We start from the raw sequence: 23,563 nt of genomic DNA on the forward strand, positions 1-23,563 counted from the left end.
CCCAAATATTTGCATTATGAACTATTACAGACTATTGCATAAAATAATTTAAGAGTTATCTTAGTCTGCCTAAACTGTTGTAGAAAAAATACCACCACCTTAATTTAGATGTCTTTTCTACTGAATAATTAGCAGCTTCAAGAAATCTATTTTCACTAAAAGAATTTTTCATTCAAAAGACAGAGCAAGACATAAATTCTTTAGCACAACAGCTGTAGTAATTACAGTACAATTTTGCTGTAAAATCATTACCATCTCAGTGGTTCTGAAGAAAGAATAAAGTACATGTAATGTATATGGCAACGTAAAAATATGAATAGGGTTTTTATTTAAAACCTCAATACAGCAATTAAAATGTAGGAAAAAAAATAGGAGATTCTAGAATTCAGCACTCTATGTTATGTGTGAAATAACTTCTGGCATTTGGAATTGTTAAAAATAAATGTTCTGCTGAAGAATTGCCAAATAAAGTACTTCAAAGCAGGTCTTGGTAATGAGAAGTAGAACATCAGATTAGCTTAAACACTTGAGAGCTATATAAATGTTCAAAAGAGGAAAGAATGAAGCGGGTGAACTTTTCCCCTACATTCTTTAAGAATGGTCATAAATAGGATGAAATGTAACATGGCCATTCTTATTTACACGAGACCCTGATTTAGGATTTGTACATGGGAAGCTAAATTTGAATTAGGGTCAGATAAGAAACTGAAATTCACTGTCCTTGAATAGCTCCATCTTTGAATACTTCAGGATTATTTGACTTAATCAGATAAAAGACCCTGGAGCTCATCAGGAAAAATATTTCCCATAAAGTCATTCCTGAACAATATCACGTTAAATCCATTATCAAGCAGATAGTATATAGGGTCTATATGCATACTAGTTTTTGTTCTGGAAACAGTTGTCACAGGAAGTGTAGCAAACTAAATCAAACATCATCTGTAGCCAATGCTGGTATAAAGCTGCCATTTTCCTCAGCCTGCAGAGTGCCTGGCACTTCAGTACAAAGGGTTCAGGTTTGTAAGCCTGGAAGGTAAATTGGATTAGAGGCCATTCCTTAGTTCTTGCATTCTTAGTTCTTTGCCTTAAATCACTCAAAAGATAAGAGTTTCTCCTACAAAGTTGAAAAGTGCAGCCCTGCTCTGATCTAGAGAACTCCAAGAAGGGACAGGCCACTATCCTTACCAGCACTGCCCATGTTTTCCCTACTGTGCTCAGGACTTCGGTGAGTTCCTGTCCTTACACACCCCACAAAGCACTTTAACTCCTCTGCTTCAATAAAAGGCACGAACCTCAACTGCTAATCAAATTGTCTTGCCTGATTTGAAAACATGCCATTAAACCAATCTGATTATCAACTTATTGACTAAAAAGGGAAAATATTTTCATAGCTTCCAATTTGTTGATGTTCCAGGTTTGAAATGGAGCATCCCTCAGAAGGTGTAGTCCAGAATCTATCAGCAGAAGTGTTACTTTTGTCTTATTTTGTTCAAACTGAGAAAATCTAGCAAACATAGCCAACTTAAATTCGCCTGTTTATATAAGGTTTACAGATACTATTAGCAGATTAAATTGAAAATTCAGAACTTAGTTCTCAAACTGATCATGACAATATTCATAGAATATTCATGATTGGAATAACATGGACCATCTTTCTTCATTGCTAAATTATATGCTGCCACATTACTTTCTAAACAAAGTCCTAACCGGACCTCAAAATTAACCACAGAACTAATACATCCAGCTATGTTTAATTACTTGTGAAATGGCTTGAAAATGTTCTGTTTATCAGAAAGAGCTTTCAGCTGGAAAATTACTGGGCTTCTAGCAAGAATTTCTTTATAAGAAAATTTCAAACCCACCTTCTAATAAGACAAGATTCTGTCCTTAATGTCTGTCTCTTTTGAGGACACAGAAATTAAAAGGTAACTTCTTCAAAGTGATGACAGTACAACATCCCTCAATGTCCTTCTCTAGGGATGTGAAATCCAACCTGAAAGGTTCAAATCACTTAAAGTCATGACTAACATACGTCCCAAAATTTGCATCATTTTTCATAGCTCTACTGAATGAATCACTATCCTTCAGTTTCACTGCAAAGCATTGCCATTCCTTTCAAGTTAAGAACCTGGTTACATTTTAATTTCAAAATAGGAAAGTAGACAGTTCTTGACTCAATATTATAATGTTTGTTTACACACTTACTAAGGAAGAAGCCTGTGTGTATAAAAGAAAAATCAGCAATAAAAGAGTTTCTTAGAAAGTGTAACTACATACTATGATCTGCCTGTCATATTCTCAAACAATAAATTGTTTTATTTTCCATTACTTTTCAGATCCTTTACTGCAGCATATTTTTATTGGAATCCTCAGTTTTGAAATCAAGTTAATCACTTTAATCTAAAACAACATTACTCAGAGAAGTAAGCCTTTCTCAAGGAGAACAGGCCAGTTTTAACACAGTAGCAAACAGTCCAGACATTGATGACAAGGGAGTGCTTGAAGAAAGACCATAGAGAAATACTATAGCAAAGTCTTCAGTAGTAAAATTTCCTAAAATTAATGCAAATGAGAGCGTGCCTTGTTCGGTAGTCTCCTACCAATACACTGCTTTCACCTGCAGATACCTACATGATGTCATGAATATGCAATGCAGGATGTTCTTGAATGGATGATGGAGAAGGAGAAACCAAGTGCAGTGCTAGTTAACAGCTCGGCTCTGGTGAGTGTGGGTTCGCATGTATGCTTTAGCTGAGCAAACCTCAAAGAGCTCAGGGTTGGTGAGAGTGTTTACAGCCTTTCTGCAATTTCACTCTGGAAAGATAATGTGAAAATGACGATGAATCAGATGGGTATCAGCTTTTTGGTCAGCCACCACCCTTCCCTAGGTGAGCAAACGACAGCGGCTGCTGTGCTTGTTTGGCTTGAAGCCCTGGGGCAGGGCCTGGCCGTCTCCTATGCAGTGGTCAGTACATCTCCTGGATTTGACCTTACTAGCAAGTGAGCCTTCTAAGCCATTTTATGTATATCTCAGCTCATTGTTTCTGTAGGGTTTGAGGTTTTCTTAATGCCATATTTCATGATTATCGATGACTAAACATTCAGTTGTAAGCAACATTTATTTCTGTGGACTCTGTCATTTTTAAATTGATTTAAAGATTCAAGGTTAAGGACATGATTCTAAAAGATGTGTGAGAGATTTCAGTGTCAACAGTGACCAGAGATTTCCATTTTGTGCAGTGATACACATAAAGAAAGGGAAAAAGAACAAACAACCCACATTTCCTACCATTGAGAAGCTACATCTAAAAAAAATAGAGAAAAGCAAAGCAATAGTAAAATACTCAAATGAAAGGTAAATATATAGCCGAAAATTTTGCTACAGCTTATTAAAAACTTTGTAGCACCAAACATATTAGAAGCATTCCCATATATGAATAAATTATACACACATTGAAGTAGAAAAAGTGCACTCCCCATGGGGCTGTAGGATCAAGCAATGAAGAGATCTAAATCATCTGTCTTTTTAAGATTTAAGGCAGATGCAACAGTTGTTAAAATATGTATTTGCTTCCTTTTTAGGAAAGCTGTGTTGAAATGCCTGATTAATTAACTGAGAGTATGCAAAAAAAAAATCAGGTGAAAGACCTCTTATAAAATAAAAAACCAAGGAACATGAAGGAAATGTGAACATGACAAAGTATAGACACTGGTATTTCATACAGTAACTGCACTAGCAAAAATGTTTATGTATTTTTATGAAGAAACTTGCTCAAGGCTCAGTAACATTCAATTAAAGTGAGATATGTAGGAACAACTAAGAGTAACAAAAAAAGCAGGTATATGAGCACCCAAAGAAAAAGATATGATCCATGGCATAATTGTCTGGAGATCAAAGGACTTTTAGTATTTTGCATAATTTTTCTATTAATCTTCAGTTTCTTTATCTTTGAAATTTGCTGTCTGACAAATGTGATCCTAAATCTGCATACATCAGCCTAGGTCTTAAAATCCTGCTAATATTCTACTGCTGGATACATGTTAATGTACTTTACATGAAGAAGAAATGAAAGTAAAAAACAATGTAATAATTTTCCTCCTGTAGATCCTAGATCAGGTGTTAAAGAAAGGTATTTGTATTATGGTGAATAGGTTTTAATGTGAAGTTAATCCAGGGAGTAATTTAAAGTATGCTTTGCCATAAAATAACTGTTTTCTACTCTTAAAATTTTCATTAACTATGATTTTTATTTTGAGGTCACATCAGCTGTACTTAGTTTAAATTTTAATCCAGAATAGTTAATCTCAGATTCTTCTCTGGAATACCCTTACTAAAATTCAAATTGGAGTACCATTAAAAGAACACAAAACAGCAGAGTAAAATATTCTTACAGTACAAAGAAATAAACCTTATCAAAATGATCTCAGAAATTACAATAACTCTTAAAGAGGACTAATCAAAATAAAATCTAATTAAATTCTGCTCTTACTCAACCACAAGGACTCTGCTTGATTCTGATAGATTGAAAAAAGAGACCTTGGCACCTACACCACAAACATGCTTACAGAAATGACATTAAAATTTACTAAATTTTCAAGACTTCATTTATGTTATCTGGTTTCTGACATGGATTTCAATTATTTTTGCAGTAGGAGGCATTAATTAATTTCATTCAGAGGCACAATAGCTTGACATGCAGATACATATTTGATTACACGATGTGAGCCCCCAAATATGACAACATACAATTTAATCACGCGAATAATGCCTTTATGAGGTGGATTTCTGACTTTTACCCCAGTGATTTATCTCCTCTGATTACAAACCAGACTGTCCTAATGTTTTAAGGCTAAAAATCCAGCCTGTGATTCTTTTTCATTAATTACATCAACCTCACAAGTCTAACTGCACTGTGCACCTACAGTCCCTTTTCTTCAGAAGCCTATGAAAGTTGTTAAGACTTTTTTTTTAATTGGCATTTTTTTAAACACCAATTCTCATTGTTCCATTTATCCCAAGGACACCTAAGTACAAGTGCAAGGATTACAGCAACAAAACCTGTATATTTTCATCGGCTTTCCCATTCGTCTTTCCATTCTTTCCTATTTGCCTCCAGCTCTAATGAGGCACAGGCACTTCCCTGTCCTCCCCACATGTTCCTGACAGGGCTTGTGGATGCCCACTCTCCATTTTCATGTTCCAGTCATGCTCCTTAACCTCTTCAGCATTCCCTTTAGCCCTCGGGCCAGGCACGGGAAACACCGACTTTGCCCCTACAGGCCTTCCTCACTTGTGTTCCTTGATACTTTTGCTCTAAACTGAGCCTGGTCTTTTCTATTTTCATTTCTTGGTGTTTGGCTGAGGTTTTTTCCTGCCATTCAACTCTCTGGACTCACACAGGCGTGCCAAAGAGGTGAACTGAAGAGCAACATCAGTAATAGGGCATTTTCCCACACCTTGCCTTTCACCTACAATATACACTACCCATAGCTATATAGCTCCCACAGTGAGGAATTTTATTAATACACAGCTTCAGTTTAAGTTTATATGTACTATTTGATTTATTTTTTTCCCATATTTATCTACAATATGAAAGAAACACCCCTGAAAGTATATAGGAGTCAAGTCACTAGGCAGGGCAGCTTGCTACAGATTAGTCTTGTGAGTCCAGCTCCAACAACGATACAGGTATTTTTTTCAATATTTAGTTGATAGAAAGCACATAAATATGAAACATCATATGTACTCTAAGGCTGAAGGCACTGTTTCCTAAGCTCTCACCACTCAACAATATAATGCTGATGCCAGTAACAATGTTAATCATCACAGGTCAGGATTTTAGGTGGCGTGAATCTCACAGAACACAGAGGAGTTCAATCAGTTTACATGAGCGCATGTGCTTTCTAACGCATTTTGGTATAATGGCATGAAAAAACAAAATGAGTGTTTTCTAAGGGAAGAGTATCTGCACTCTTTTTTTCATATTCAAAGTTTCGTTACAAAGCCATTAACAACTTCAGTTACAAAGACAGGTAAGAGTAGTTTAAAAATTCATTAATACTTCATGCATATGATAAAGATGCATGGATTAACAGTTCACGAAGGATATTTTACTGCTGTCACCAGTGATGCACAGTTCGTGCTTCAAGTGCACTAAATTAATTTGCAGTGCTCTTCAGAAACATTTCAGTCCTGAAAATACCTAAAGCAGCTGAGCCAAGTGACTGGTGTCAGCAAGGCAGGACTCTGGGACTTGCAAGACACAACAGCTCTCCCACGCACAGAAGAAGGATTCATTATACAAGTATTTCTCAAACAACACAAGTACCAAGCTGTCTCCTACTATATCCACATCTACATATCCAGATTGTTGGAACTTGTGATTTAGCACCAAACTTCATTGGGAAGAACCTTCCCTTTCCTCACCCCATCCTTTTTACATACCAAGAAGCAACTTGATCAGGATAGTTGGTTTCTGTTGAAATGCTGGATAGCCTCTTTCAAGCTCCAAGTTCTAAATTTGGTACATGCCAGAATGATTTGAAATTACATGAAATAGTCTAAGAGGAAAACACGTAACGTTTAACAAAATAATTATTTGATTTTGCAATCTTTTAATGCATGCACCATTTAACTCCGACAGATATCTACTAGCAGAAGTTTTAAAAAATATGTCCTAAACCACCAGTTTTAGGTGTCTCATAAAGCAATCCAAATTTTCCTTTCATTGGTGGTGGAATAAATGCCACCTTAAGCCTCACTGTGTTTTTAGTAGCATCCCTTACAACAGCGCAAATTTAATACGTGTTAGGCCTAGATCTGCTTTGGAAATTATAATTACTTCTCCTTTAGATTTGCTCCAATGTCTTCTTGTGATAAATAAGGCTGGTTTTGAGTTGCCTTTCTGAATCCTGTCAGCACTTCCCAATCCCACATTTGTACAAGTGTGGCACTTTTCCAAAACATATTGTCTCATAAATCTTCTTTAAACAGAAAAGCCTTTAAACAGTATTTTGCAGACCTACATCAGTGAATGAACTTGGAAACTTTTCTTTTATAAATAGGATTATGGGAGCTCCATAAAAGTCAGTCAAGAGGTTTTTCAGACCTTTTAGACATTTTGAATTTTAAAAAGAAAATAAGATAAATACATCATGATAATCCTATTCATGATGCTTACAGATTTTCTATTTATTAGACCTGTCATTGCATTTAAATAGCTGCTCATAATTATTAGAAAGATAAACACTGCTGTAAAATGGATTAATGGTGTTGTGTTTTCTCTAATAATAACAAAAAGTCTCAGCAGTTACTCTACTGTTGGGTTACACAATGTAATTATGTAATCTGTAAGATCATTTACAGTATTCTCCTATAGAACTGAATTACTTTTATTTAGCTACTAGATTTTGCTATCCTTCTAAAATTTAAAATGAGAACGCCTAATTTTGTACTAATGTTACAGTGGTTCTCCTGAAGTTACCTGTTCCATTTGACACAATTGTACAATTTGGCATTTATGTTTACAATTAAGGCTATAGGCATTCGTATAACTTAATACAGAAAACAAAAGCACAGAAACTTTGCAGACCTTTCAATGTATCCCAGGAAGAAAAAAAAAAAAGCTATTTCCAAATAATACAGATTTCACTAAGTAAGCTATGAGTATGGATGTTTTTCTCAAGCAAAATTTCACTGAAAATTATACAGTATCAGAAAAGCTTTTGAGTTTGAGTAATTGGCATTTCCTTATGAAAAATAGGCCTGTATGTTGCCAAAAAGCTCTTATCAGTAGAGCACAGAACAGTGGAAGCCTTTTGCAGTCACTTGGTACATGGCAGAACTGCTTTATGCCTTCAGCAGTTGATTCTCACGTGCACTATCTGATAAGGACCATCTGATAAGGATTGTTCAGTTGCTCTACATCAGTAAGTACACTAGACCTCTGCTTAGCTGACGTAATATAGATCAGCCAATTCCTGAATGTCTGCTTTATCAGGAGAACTCTCAGCAGCCCAACAACAAACCACAGTCTGCTCCTAGTTCCTAGTCTCACTGATTTCATAATCTGCCTCATGGACTCTCAGACTAGGACGCCAGAATGGAGCAAGAACCAGGATGCTCAGCTATGAAAATAAGCATATTAATTCATGATTCTGTAGTTTCTTCATGTGCATAATTAAGGCACTTGACTCATCTTTTCAGAGAGGAGCAGGTAGTAAAGCACTGACAAAGAAGGAGGAACAGAAATCATAGATACAAAAATTCACAAGGAAAATAAACGAACATAAAAAGTTCCCATTTATGTTCCTTTTAACAAAATTAAATTTCCTCTTATTACTAAGCATTAAATTAACATTATTTTAAACCACTGTGAACATGTTTTCAGCTCCAACAAAGGATGAAAAATTCCATGTTTTTTAAGCTCAGACCACCTTAAATAAGAGCTATTTGCAAAAAAAAAAAAAAAAAAGCATTATAACTACAATACCTAAGCTAGCTCCACTTCCAAGAGACAAGAATAATTATCCCCTTATATCAGTAGATTCAAAGTTTAATCTAGTGATGCATTTGAATCTATGGAGCCATCTAGACTGGACAGAAAATCACCATCTCAAGACAGGAGAGATGTTTCGTGCCAGAAACTTGTGTCTTGTACAAAAGCACCTGATCTAAAGATCTGCTCACCCCAACAGATTTGGATTTCTGCATTTTATAACTCTTTCACAGAAATACAATATATATTAATTATTATATTTAGCAAATACTGTTTCTATATTACCAATGTATGTTTTAAAGTTAAATTTTCTAGATTGGATTACTGGATGGATTAAAAAAGAAAAAGGTTCTGGAGAACTGGACCATAATGTATCTACTAGATAGAAACTGCAAGGGCTCCTGAAGGCAGAATGTAGATTTTTGTTCCTGTTTTGTTCAGTCATTTTTGACAGAATGATAGAAAATTTCAGTTCAGTTCTTTCTCTCCAGAGAGGCACACATCAATTGAAAATCTCTATAAATATCAGAAAGAAACACCATCTTAAACTGCTTGAAGAATCATAACTGGCATGATGCCAAAAGGTCCCCTTGAACTTTAACCTATTGATACAGAGAGCTGGCCAAAAAGAAAAAAACAAACAAACAAAAGAATAAAAGCCACTGCCACAGTAAACTTATAATTTTCTTTTCTTTTCATGCCTTTTCTTTAAGATGTGTTTCTACACATTACTGTACAGGATGTACTTCCAAGGAATTGCATATACCTGCTGTATTGGAAGAATTGGCTTCCTCCCATGACCCAACAAACAGTGCCAGAAGTCACTTTGCTGCCTGTGTGCTCTCTCAAGCGAGGTCAAAGGAAAGGAGCCAACCTACAGGGCAACCCACTCTGTCTTCAGGTTTGAGGTTTGGCACACATTTCAGCTCTGATATTATGTTAAAACAAAACCTTAAACGAGACTTGGAAAAGTATTAACAAAATGGATAATAAACTGTAGATGGGGGGGTGGGGGAAGCAGCATAAAGCTGTTATATACCACCACTGCTACCAATACTGATCTCAAGTCAGGAAATGCTTAAGGAATAACAGAAATGTCCCTCTTATACTGACTTTGCTGTAAATCCTCAGCATCTAAAGCCATGCCACCAGTTCAATCTGCAACATTTTTATGTTCAAAAGCCATCTCATTGGGAGTGCTCTAGCCTGGGTTTCTGTCTTGTTCTCCGAACTAGAAGGAAAAGCAGTGTAGGCACAGAATTAAGGAGAGGATTACAAACCGATTAAGTTTACACAGAATACAATAAAAGAGACAGATTTTCCATTTCCAACAGCCAAAAACCCAAATCAACCTCTTTAAAAGGCTGCTTAGGTCATCTGCAAAGCTTTCTATATAGTTAAGAATTGAATTATGGTTTCCTGTTCCATTATTTGTTGTCTTTGGTCACCACCCAGGTGCATGGAAAAGTTTTAAAAGTAATGTTTATCCCTGAAAAAAGAAAATTCTTGAGAGCTATGAGCTGGCTAGCTCCTTTAGAAGGAAGAAGAGGATTTGCTTAATGTAGTTCTGGCACACAAAACATAAATCCGGTCTCAGAAAGAGATGCTACATAATCTAGTCTTTTGCTTCTCTCACAAATTATATCCTGCCAGAATTGACAGAAGATTTTACAATCCCTAAAGTGCAAAGCCTTCTGTGCAAATATACACATGCTCATTTTAGTTATCAGCTTTAAAAGTTGTGTGGCTTTGTTTCTTTAACATTGTGAACAAGACAAATTTGGAATGGTTTGTCATTTCTTAAAGTTCTTGTCAAGAAGAGCAGCTGCATAGCCAGAGCACTCAGAGAGGGAGAGCTCAGTTCTGTACATTTTACCCACAACAGTCAGCAATTACGTGTACAAGCAGTTCCATTAGCAGCCAGAGGAAGACGATGTAATTACAGATTTGTACAACTTGGCCTCAGAACAAAACAAAAACAAAACCAGGAGCTTAATCAGTCATTTTATATATCAGTTGTATATACAGCATGCCCAGAAACAGGAAGCTCAAATCAGTTACTGAAGACAGGCATCTTGCTGCAATGGAGATGCCCTGGAGTATCTCACCTGGTCGCCAGCTGCTGCTCCAGAAGAGCACAGGTGTCCTGCTGGTCCTGGGTCATATCTGCCAGCCCTGGGTGGATGTCTCAGGCACCCTTAGGTGTCTCAAATGGCACTAGATACCTGTATTTGAGCAACTGATGCAAGCCTAGGCTGTCAATTCTTTACAAGTAAAGCAGACACACGCTCCTTCAGGCAGAAAATATTCAGTTCAGAAATCAGTGAAATCTACTTGAAGATAAGCAGGAGAAGGGTTACATTTCTTAGAGACAGAGAGTGTGTGGGATGGTGCTACTGCTGCAGTATGACATAAAAAGCCTGGTCTCGTACATGTGTCGTGAGGAGAACAGAGAAAAGAGAGAAAGCCAGAGACAGAGCAAGTACATATATACTGCAGTCTTCCGACATGTCAGGAGCACAGTTACACCCTTGTTTTCTATAATTTTTGACCCTTTGTGACTGATTATAACCTGATCTAGCAAAGGAAGTCTCATCATTTCTACTGTGCCCAGGTTTTACCCCACCTCTCAGTCAAGTGTGATGCGTAAGTACCATGGATAGGAAAGCAACATACATTCTTAACACCACAACTTAACACCACATACATTTTTACACTGTCAGAATGGTATTAAAGGAGCAGAGATTAAATCTACCCCAACTGCTGGGCAAATAGCATACTGGGCACAACATAAATGGGAGCCAAACCAATCAGATAAAATCTATGGTAATGTTTTTGTTTCTTCAGATCAACTCTGTTCTCCTAGCTTGGACTCTATCTTGTAATCCAGCTTATTAGTTACTAGGCCTGACTACCAGGTTACCCAGGGAATACATGAGTGTTCCCGTGTAGCAGTCTCCCTCCTCCTCTTTCCTGTCTCTGAGTACTAAATCTTCCCTGTGGCTTCCCTCTCCCTTCCAAACTGAGGACACACACTGTGGTTCCCTAGGGAGAGACCAGCTGAGATTTGTTTCCACAGTCAGCTGTGGGAGATGGTACTTGACCCCTGCTTATCACAAACAAAGCTGGAATTCAGCTTCTCACCTGTCTCTCTCTTGGTATCAGCTCTTTTGACCTTAAAATCCCTCCAAAGAATATTCATTTTCATGTGAGGACAGAAAAGGAACTAAAGGACAAACTTGTTTAAATGTGATGGTTATCTCAAAGACAATTTTCAGAAATGAGCTAATAATACAAAGTTACATAAAATGAGAGTATCTTAAAAGATAGTTTATCAACATACTCTATATTAAAATAACCCAAATAAAATAATGAAAAAATAGTTTATCATGAACAACCACAATTTTTAGGCTGTACGATTGTATGTGAGGTTCAAAACATTTCATTTGCAAAACAAGAATATTTTTAGGGATTTCAGATTGTGTAAATAAGGTGGATACTGGACTTTTGAGACATATATATATATATTTATGTTGCGCTAACACTTATAGTTAGAGGAAAATAATCAGCATCTGACAAAAACAACTGAATGGTCATCTAAATGGCTAATTACCAAAATTCTGGCTGGACAGAATGCAGCTGCATTCCTATTCTAACTAGGACCACAGGGAGCTCAAAAAGTCTACCTGGAAGGGGGTACATGTCTTAGCTTTTCTTAGCTCCAGTTCCATTTATACAAAAATACAGACAATAATTTATGTACCATACTTTATACCACAGGCCAAGAAGAGGAACTTAATAAACCAATCACAATAGCTTTCCTAAAATGTCTCTGTATGTAGAATTTACAGCCACCTCAACAGTCTCTCTGCTAATTGCCATGACCATGGTACAAGTACCATTCTTTAAGGGGTGACCAGTAATACTTATGACCTTTCCATTTCACAATGTTCTGAAAATCATTAGAAATGTACGAATACCATAATGCAGGTATAAACAGACCCAGAGCCATTGCACACACATCAGGATGTTTCCTGATACATAGAGTCTTAGTATCTTTTTCTTTTTTAAAGAAAACACCATTTGTCAACACAATTTCACTTCATCTGCTACAAACTAGAAAACAAGTGTGTTCAGGCTGCGGAAAACATTGGTGGTATCTATGCAAGTATTTAATGTAGCAGCTTTATATGTTCACACAAAGCTGGTTTTGAGAGTCTCATCAAAGAAGGAGGCAATTCTGTTCTTTTACCTCTATTCACTCAACACTATAAAAAGTGAGATACAACCATCTTACACTGCTTTAGAGAGCATCCAGCTACTAGAAGTTATTTTATTTGATTCTGGCTTATGGCATGACTATTGCCATATAGAAGTTTTCTCCTAAAAAGTCATCATAAAAGTAATATAAATAAACATACCCTTCTATCTTTATACAATCTATTCCACTAAAATTAGACTACTCACTTTATTTCTTAGGAAACCATCAAAACATATAAAGAGCCTGTAACACAGAGCAAAAACCTGGCCTGGCAATAACTGAAGCATCTGTTTCAGCTCTTTTAAATATCCCAATGACCTTCTGAGATTTCCTACGCACCTAAACACAACAAAAAAGCCACTGGTCCCACGCAGTGGGGCAGCTGCACAGCAGACACCTGAACACAGTTGTCGTAGCACTGAGACAAAATTGTTCAGCCCAGACTTCTGAGAACACTTTGCTCTGGTGCAAATCTGTAATTGTAATATTTGCAGTTTTGCAAAGGAAAGAAGTCCTATTTGTTAAATCAGGAAGCCTCATTCGTGAACAGTGGAAAATACTACTAAACTTTTCAAATAATGCCAGTTATTTTGCTGTAGAATTGCACAGCATACCACATCACGTCACTGGAGCCTAAAATAAAATCTTCCCAGAAACCCAAGTGCCCTATAATACTAATTTTAAGAGATTCTGAAGTTATTCCAAGCAAATGGTTTTATCTATATTTGGCTATTAGCCCCTATAGACAAACTGAATTTGGAAAAGTTTGTATGTTTGGGATAAACATAAGAAACAACATGGAACAACATGTTTTCTCTGTGCATCACATGAGCTGTAGCTCACTGAATGTCAGCTGAAAGGTAGGGCTAAAGGTTAAGAGGATATTCTTTTTTCAGTTGTGGTTCTGCATTGGCACCAAAGCCTCAATAGCTGTACAAATCCTTTGTGCTAGTCAGTGACATCTGAAAAGGTTCTCCACAGCAAAATATCTCTGAATGTCTTTCTAGAGGTTAAAAAATCATTTGTTAGTCCGATAAGGGCAAAGGCCTCACTCACCATGGCATATTCATGTTATTACAGTTTTCCTTATACAGTATCCCTGATTCTACTGGCATTACTGAAATTTTGTCATAACAACAGGCACCAAAAAAATTGAAATAAAAATAAAAAAAGAACAGGTGCATCAGCAGAGGAGCATAATAGTAGTAAAAATGAATGACAGTTCCCATGACATTTCCTATTTTCTAAGAAAAACGTGAAAAGATCAAAGTCTCATCCAACTCTTTCCTGAGACAGGAGTAAATGTCACTGTTTAATTAATAGTTAACTGCCCTGCCACTTCTAACATACTTTCTGCTAAAAGATGCATTGATTTAATTACTGTGACTGAGCCTGTTGGGTTGCCCAGAAAACTGTTCAATTCAGGTGGGACAGGGCAGCTGCAAAGGCCTTGAAGTGCTGAAATCTCATGAGTCCTGACAGGAATTCCCTTCCTGGTCAGGGACAGTCATACCCTGCACATTCCCCAGCAAGAAGAATTTTGTAACAGGAAGGTGAAATACAAAAAAGTTATGCCGGGAACAAGCCAAAAAACAACCCTAATATATCCACCCCATATCTTGTTGTTACTAAGCAAGGACATTCAGTGCAAGGGAAATTTTTATCATCCTTGTCTTCACATCATGTAATTTTTATCAATTTGAACAAGGAGAAGTTGTGACATTAAAACCATGAATCTCACCTGATGATTTTCAAATGAAAAGACATAAACCTGCTTTATGCTTGGTTTTAATTTAGAAATTATTTATGTTACTTTGAAAAACAGAAATAAAAATATGATGATTTTAGGTTACTTAGCACTTTTAGAAATAGTCTATAATTTTATGGAAAATGTCAAATCTCATTTTTGAATTTTCCAAAATCAAAAGTAAGTTTTGATTTAAAAGAGGGGATTAAAAAAAAAATGCAAGCACATTCTCACACAGGAAACATATGCTATGCAAAAGAAACCATTTTTTTGAAAACAATCATAAAAATAGAAACCTATCAAACATCAAATGGCTTGAAAGAAATACATTTAGAAGAAATCTGTAATTTGTCACATTTCATCATTTAGAATTACAGGTAAAAAGCTCTACAGAATCAGCTACAAGCTATTTAATCTCCTTTTGTAAGCTGCATACTCCATCTACTCTGTCCTCCTCCTAAAAAATGCCACCTTGGAAAGGGTTGCTTTATTGCCAGTATAATATGAAATGCTGACTCCATTAATAATCTATTATAAATTTAATGGATTCCTACCGATTTCTTATCCTTGGGTAAAGAAGGAGGTTTGGTTATCTTCCTGCAGTTTCAAGCTTCTATATCTACCTGGCTTCTGTGTTCAGTCTTGAGCAAAAGACAGCAATGTGTATAAATGTAGTAATGAGTGGTTCTTCATATTTTATAATGAATACATGATTAAGAGTTTCTATGATGAATAAATATAACCAGTAGCTTATCTAGGCTTTCCCAATCTGTTTTCCTTTAATTGCTGAAAATTTAAAAATAAAAATGTATCCACTAAATATGTTTCAATCCCAAAGCATGCACCCAAAGCTAGGAGTAAACTTAAGTACAAATCTATTTGTCAGAGACACATGAATTTCCATCATTATGACAACTTATGACAATGTACTTAATTTCTTGTGAATTAACTTATTCATTTTTGCTACCATGGTTTATTTGCATAAAAAATAGCTGGGCTAAAATGTTAAGACAAAGCAGAAGAGCCTGGTAATGTGGGGTTGTATTTAGTAGAATAGATTATATTTTCATAGCACTTTCTATCCAGGGATATTGTGACATTTTATAAACAAGCTGAGACTTACACACCAAATTTTATCTCTGTTCCACAAATAGGGATACTGAGGAACATGAGAAGATAGGTACCAGGGGTCATGGGAAATAGGACACGGCTCTCTTGGCTCACAGGCTTATTCTTGCCACTCTGTGCCTGGTTTTTCTCCTGTACACTGAAAATCTGGCAGAGACTTAGCTCCATTGTCCAAAGCTCCAGCCTCAAGACACCACAGTGACCGACCACTGAAAACCACCTGGGCAAACCTAGCTTTTAAATCAGGGTTGAGGCATTTCCTACAACTTCCAGTCGTGATGTTTGCATTCATCATTCTGATGAACTCTATTCTATTTAACACGGTCATACAACTCCCTAGCTTAAAAAACGGGCACTTTTTAATCTGATAACAGTCTCAGATGAGTTGTTTGCTCTAAATCTACGTGAATAAAAGCTAACTTAAAATGCCCCAAGTCATTGCAAAATGTAAACATTCTATTACGTTGAAAATTACATCTTTTACATCTTTTCTTCCTTTGCTGCATAGCTGAAGTAAATGACAAAACCAGGTCCTATTGTAGCTGTTACAATACAGTGGATCCGTATTTGCAGGTAACTAACTGATTTCTTGAACGAGCCACAATACTAATATTAGTTATGAAAAAAATGAGCAAAAAGGTTGAAATTTTCAGTAAGGCACTTGATTAGAGCAATCATTTCATGTTTGTTGCTACATTCTATGGTATTGCTTAATGCAGATTTGTTCCAATTATATCAAGGATCAATGAACAGAAAAAGTTCATTAACCTGCAAAAAAGTTGAAAACTGTCATTTTTATTTTGACTTTGCTCTTTTTTTTTTTTTTTTTTTTTTTTTAAGTGCAGAAGTACAAGTAGCCTGGGTAAGGCAAATTTATTACTCAATGCAAGGAAATTTGAAGGATAGAAAAAATACATGGAAATAATTCCATTGGAAACTTTAGTATATTTTCATTCAATATACTCATAATATTGGACATTCTGTCATAAATCTATGAAGTAAATCTTTCACTGCAAGGAAAATATCTTCCTTATCTTTTGTAATTCTCAAATTAAAGAAAGATGATTCTAAAGTGCCAAAACCCATAATCAGCCTGACCAAAAAAGTACTGATTTTCAGCTGCATCATGTTCAAAATGATCATGAGTTGGTGCTTCAGCTCTTGACAAATTTGTGGAACTAATGATAACTCTCCAATATTGTAAAATTCAAATTACTTTCATGAAAGCTGGGCTCATTTGAAGCCCATTTAGAAAAAATCCTTGTTTCTAAGTGACCTTTAGGTGTGAAACTCAGTTATTTGTTGCAAAAGTGACTTTTTTTCCTTTTAAAATAAGCAAGAATAATGGGGTTTTTTTTCATCTATAAATTATTTTATAAGTCTTATGCTCAAAACCACAATAATGCTTAGCATTACATTTTGCTCAAACCACATGAGAATAATTGTGTAATGTTTACAAAGTTCTTGGAATGATGAGATACACGATGAGATACATACTTCAGTATCATTAAATGACACATATCCTAATTTTGTTTCATCTTTTCTAAATTTGTCTCTGTTACACAATGCTTGAATTCCCATTGCCAGTTCTACTGCTTCCTAGCAAACAGCAACACTAGGGAACTATTTATATCTATTATTTATTAAGTACTTAAACTAGTTGCCATATTTTGGGGTAAATGTTCACAGATGTATCGATGCCAAGATTTCATAACATAAAAAGCAATTTTGTTATGTAGAAACAAAACTTCTTTGTAAGGCACTGGGGAAGAGAGAGCACATGAAATATGACAACACTTCTGATGAAGAAAGAGCCAGTTTGCTGGACAAACAGTGCTACAGCAGGGAGTGGATGGATGGTGTTTCTCAGGTGCAATATTTACAATATTTTAAATTATTTACTACTAACCTCAGGAGCATTCTCAAGACATGCTTTTAAAAAGATTTAATTTCCTTTAAGCATTTACATGGCTATGATAGGAACCCCAGTGAAAGGTACTGATAAAGAAACTCAGATTCTCAGATTATTTAGCGACATTTTTCTTTTCAAAAGTCTCTACAATTTGTCTCAAATCTAGTTGTCATCTGCAAATAAACTCCTCAGGACCAAAATGAAATATATATCTTATTTCACTATGATTTTGAAAAGTTTTTGTACCTAAAATATTTTTCAGCTAGTTAAGAGCTCCTGTGATGACTGCTTGTCCAAAATCCTCATCTGCTATACAGATGGGGAAACTCCACCCACAAGCAGTGGTAAAGGCATATGGAAGTGCCTAGTGGAAGAAGCAGTTTCCTGAAACTATCAGAAGTCTCCCACATGCCTAGGGAGGAACAGGCAAAGTACTTACAAGCAGATGCCTCTTGCCTTCTTCTCTCTAATCCAGTCTGCCCAGATGCTAAATACATTTTTCTTGCTATGTCAGAGATGCATATTGCTTGACAGAGTTCAAGTGCCTGATTACCAAATGTTAAACTTAAATTCATAGCTTTTTCTGATGTGCAAATCAGGGCAGCCACCAGCACGCAAAAGACAGAATTAGTCCTTCCATCCACAGGCTATTTAAGCAAGTGTGAGGCTGTAAGGTCATGCCCAGCCCATTTAAGTCCACAGCCTATTTCCATGTTTAAACCTCACAGATCTGAGTGTTAGAACCCACAGCTGAACCCACCTACTCTGACAACTTGCATCAAATTTTGCAGCAGCTCTTGCCCAAAGTTAAAAATGATCACCAACCCTTTCCAGCCTGCTTCCTGCCCCCCACCATTTTTTCCAAGCAGGGATAAGTTGCAGGTTTTCTTGGTGCCTTTCTGCAGAGCCCTGGGAGGCAGAGCACAGAACCCCATCAGTTACTGACCACAGGCACACATGTACCTTGCGCCACATCAGCAGAACTTCACAGAAAAGCTTGTCTGCTTTTCATCTGCATATCAGAACTGTGCCTCAGTGCCCTCTCACGAGATCCCCACATAAAAGGACTTCAAGAACCAAGCAATGTGACAGAAGTGTCTTGATTCTGAGCATTACCAAAAAAAACCAGCAGTGATTGTTATATTACACACCTTCCTGAACTTTAAATACCACGCTGTTACCATACAATATTAGAATGGATTATTCAGAATATAATAGGGGAACTATATGCAGATTGTGAAATATTTTTAATTTTTCAAGGGGTTTTTTGTATTTCAAAAACTTCAGAAAGTTTTATTTAAGCTTCATTGATTTATGCTTTGTGGTGCAATAGCTTTTGTCCAATTGTGGTTTTTTCATTACTACACAAGAAATAGCCAAGCTTTCTCAACACAATGTTACATTATTTTCCAGAAAGAGAACCACTGTACTTGTCCCAGATGTTCATGCCCCAGAATTCAGTAGGCATGATGTATTCTCTTTGATAAGCATGTTTCATGGCACCATCTCAGCAGAAGTATGGGTATTATTTGTGAAACAGGTGATAAAACCAGAGTTCTTTAGCTATTGACAGATATTTTAAGAAGAATCACCCTAGATTACATTATCTCTGTCCTTGGACTCCAAGCATAGACCCATTTCTTCCAAACTCATCTGAACAATACCCTGCAAAAATCTGATCAGAGTGAGGAGGTTCCTTCCAACCTGAATTATTCTACACTTCTATGATCTGCAAACTAGAAAACGCCATCAAAAAAACTCTTTCTTTGTTACTACCAATTCAGTTGCTAAATTTCCTTTCTCACACCGTAAAATTACCTTTACTGAGGAAAAATCACTACAATAAGCTACAATAACTAGGGCCAGCTTTGGATCTTGAAAAAGAAAATATGAAACAGCTATTTATCCATTTAATTAAATGAAGTTAAAGATGTGATAGCTACTCATAACTAATAATATTAAATTTTAGTTATTAATCACAGTGGAGCTTCTTAAATCACCCTGTTGTTCTTACTGACTTCTGCACCCTTAAAAAAAGATATATGAATTTTGCTCACCTGATTATGTTGCTGGGTAGATACCTTGGGTCTTTATGAGTTTTACGTGTTAGATCAAACCTATTTTCCTAATTCAAGCAATATTGGTCTCCTCCCTTTCTCTTTTCCTTTCTTCAGCCTTTCTAATGAAATATTATTCATTTATGAGCTTAGCAGCAAAATCTGGCATAATAGGCTTTTATTTTTGTTCCCGGTAACATAAGCACACCTATGCTGGGTCACAATTAAAGTCCGTCTAGTTCTTACGCAGTTTTGAAAATGCCAAAAGCAGATGGCAGGGAGGAGAAAAAGAGCATAAGTAGTATAAAGTGATATTGGATACTCTCCCAGCCTCTGGTCATGTGGGGGTAGAGGACTCCCTGACACAGAGGTGGTTTCTATGTGTCTAGAAATAAATAACTCTTCTATGAAGTTTCTCAGTCTCCTTCTGCACCCATGTACACTCCTTTGTCAAGGAATCCCTGAGTATATTGTGATGTTGTGCAGAGAACCATTTATCATTTATTTATAAAATGTCGTGATGATCTCTTTTTTTGTTTCTTGGTAATTTTGTTTCTTGCTCCTATTTATTCTGAACATATCTATTATTCACATTTTAAAACCCTGTTGGCACTATATGCAACAGAAGAATATGAGTCTTTTTAACCCACAGCCACCTGTGCAAGTCATCAAAAGATTTTGTCTAGAGAATACAAAACTGTGTGCAATACATCTAAGAGGGTTTCTCTTTGGTTTTTTAACACTTAGCTTTCAGAGAGGAGTGTAAAGCTCCCTGTACTATACTGTAATGTGGATTCCTATCAGAAAGATTTATGTTCCTTTCCATCATAAGAAGTAAGGTAGGATACCCTTAAAAAACAAAGTTTTTATCTTTGTCTGTTTTGCGTGTGTCAGGAATGCCTCTTCCACAAAGATCTAATTGCTCGTTTAAGTCTGCCTTTCATTTGTCTACTTCCCTTAGTCCCAAAATAGTTCCCTGATACTTTTTGCAGCTGCCATCTTCTTAAAATTCTTTGTTTTCCATACGGGCACTCTGGTGACTGCTACAGCCAGGGCCCTGCTGGGGGAATCCCCCAGTGTCACGCACTTTCATCAGGTTAAGAAGTAGGTATCTGGTCAGAGGGTACTCCTTCTGCACCCAAGGAAGTATGGACTGAGAAGTGAGGTAAAGGTATCCATGTCTAACCAGAACTGACCAAATACATCAGACAGAGGTTTGCATAAACCCTATGTTCATTTGTTAAGCTCACTAGGTCCAAGAGCTATGTAGACAACAAATCCCACAGCACAGCTGCTTGAATTACTCCACTATTGAGATAATTAACTTCTCTGTGTGCTCTGAAGGGTATATTTACAAAGGTTTTCTAGGCGTTGAGGTGGTCCAAATGTAGCTGGCAAAGGCACGGTCTTAAATTAGCTGACTGCTATGAATCTGCCAGGATACAAATAGATACATCCAAATATTCCTGTAAATCCGCCACTACTTTTAAGCTATGCTGATGATTGAAGTTGCTCTCATATAAGCACTTGCTTAAAAGCAAGGTCTTGAGATTTTCTTTCTTGTAAAACACAATAATCATCATGAACAGATTTACATAGAAAGAATTTAAGAGTTTCATATATACCAATGAGTCCCAACCAAAAAAAAAAAAAAAAAAAAAAAAAAAAACAAAACCAATAGCCAAAGGGAGTAAACGGTAACACTGGTGGCTATCAATAAGTCATTTGAAGTTGCATGTCCCTAGTAATTCAGAACATACAGTAAGAGAATAATGTGCTGATTAGCTGGGGAATTATGGAATTGTGAGCAATTTAGCTTTCTGCTTCTATAAGGACTGAACCAAGCAATCTCAAGTGCCTTCTTGATGGAACAGTAAGACAAATAGATTGACTAAGTAGAGTAGAAATTAAGTCACCAGTTTTCCAGAAAGATTTAGATACTTGAATACCTGAAAATGTAATTCCAATTGGCTCACAAAGTGAGGTATTTTTGAGAATTACATATTGGCATGAAAATCAGAAACAGAGTAACATCAGGATGAGATGTTGTGTCTTTGCTAATATCCAGGACTAAAACAGGTTTGTTTTTTTTTTTACTTATTATTTAATAATGGAAAAACATTAATGAAATTTTCAGGTTTTAAAGTCAGGTGATAAAAAGACAATTTAAAAGGTATTGCAAATGCACAGAAAACAATGTTATGAAAATAATTTCATAGCACTGGAGGCAAAGAAAAATGTGAGAGAATGTATTTCAATATGCATTTCAAGGGAAGAGAGAGATGAAAATGAGTACTACTGAGATAGACTTCAGGAGACCAAATATTCATGCTACCATGTAAATAAAAATAATCCTGTAATTTGGATACATTTAACTACATCTTGGAAAAGAAATAGAGCATTATTTCTCATATTACTTTGGTATAAGAAAAAAAATGGCATTAAATTTTCCTATAACAAAGCAAATCCATGGAAAGTAGAAATTGCTCAAAGAGAGCATTAACTGGGAGCTTTAAATACTCAATTGAGGAAAGTTAAAATTAATTAAGTATAGATTGGTTCACATTTGACTAGACAGACAGCATCTACTAATATTTTAAGAACATAACAAAAAGTAGAATAGTTATTCAGTATGAGACTCTCATATTAATAGCCTGAAATTAAACATGGAAAAATTGAGGCTGAGTATCAGGAAAGCTTCCTGGCAGTGAAACAAACTGGGTTCCCAGGGGAAACAACGGAATCTACACAGCTTTAAACTTTTATAACTAGACTAGACAATAACAATCAGTGTAGGGGAATATTTTTGTATTGGCAAAAGATATATTACTTGATACTGGTAGGTCACTGCCATCTCTGGTTTCCATAATTCTGTGAAGAAATACATAAACCCCCCCAGTAGACAATCCCAGATTTAAAAAAAAAAAAAAAAAAAAGACTTGTTTAAAAGAGAAGGTTTTAGTTATTCAAATGAAATTCACAAAAATCATTCAAAAAATAAGGCAGAGCATGAGTTCATGTTTGTTGTGCTCTACAGCTTGTTCCTGTATTATGACAGAAAAAAAGAAATTATTTTAGATGAAGTGGGATAGCCTATGTTCTGCTGATTTGATATATTAGCTTGTAAGTAACTATGCTGCCAAGCAATTCTATTATGTTTTGTGAGTTCAAGTTGTTGTCATGGTGACTACGGTTGATCTATAGGTGTCTTTTTCTCATCTAAAATCTAAAGAGATATTTTTAATAAAGCCAATGGGAAAATGTTTTTAGTTTAAAGTTTAACCCTCCTGTTAAATATTTCCTCTTAATAATATGCCAAAACATTTCAAACCCTCTTGATACTCATTCCTTCCTGCACACATTGTTTTCTTTACAAACAGAACATTTTATGTTTAGTGCCAATTACTGATCTTGCTTAACTTCCATATAAACCTGGCTGACGTCAGCACAAATGCACAGGTGCAACTTCCACAGAGCAGCAGTCAGTCAGCCACAGTGAGTTAAGAATTATGCTATGCAATAACATGCCATTAAATATCATGATTGTCCCAATGCAGAATGCTTTAACAAGCTGCACAATTTATTGATATGCCTTTGCAGATACTTTCTCAATTTACGTCTTTAACTGCTAAGAAATAAGCTTACCCTTTATGCCCTAAACGAGAAAAAAAAAAAAGCCTGGAGCAAAGTTGTTCTGCCTGTTATTTATGTCACAGAGAAACAAAAGTTAATATTCATTTACTGGCCAATCTTTGTAACATGGAAACATTTTTCTTTCCAAAATTAGGTGGTTGATTCAGGGTGATTTATAAAAACCTCCTGTTTGTTTGAGAAAAAAATCTGAACTGGCAAAATATTTAAAGCAGTGTTCAGCAACTATCATGAAACAGGATTACAGAGAAAACAAATCACATAACAGGAAGAAATATTCCTTTTAAAAAATTTTTAAATAAGAAAGAA

General features: G+C 35.9%; 1 protein-coding gene across 7 annotated transcripts in view; it reads right to left on the bottom strand.

Annotated features, from left to right (window-relative positions):
• PDE1A (phosphodiesterase 1A) overlaps positions 1-23,563 on the bottom strand; it is a 179,353-nt gene that overhangs the window by 64,982 nt on the left and 90,808 nt on the right. The window contains exon 1 of one of the 7 annotated variants that reach the window (XM_010406699.4): positions 10,607-10,835. The exons of the other annotated variants lie outside the window; for them this stretch is intronic. Within the exon in view, the coding sequence (XP_010405001.2) occupies positions 10,607-10,662 (56 nt within the window). The 5' untranslated portion in view covers positions 10,663-10,835. Of the gene's footprint in view, positions 1-10,606; positions 10,836-23,563 lie in introns of those variants that run through there. 7 annotated transcript variants of the gene reach the window in all.

The sequence above is a fragment of the Corvus cornix genome, chromosome 7 (assembly GCF_000738735.6).
Source record: "Corvus cornix cornix isolate S_Up_H32 chromosome 7, ASM73873v5, whole genome shotgun sequence".
Classification (NCBI taxonomy): Eukaryota; Metazoa; Chordata; class Aves; order Passeriformes; family Corvidae; genus Corvus; species Corvus cornix.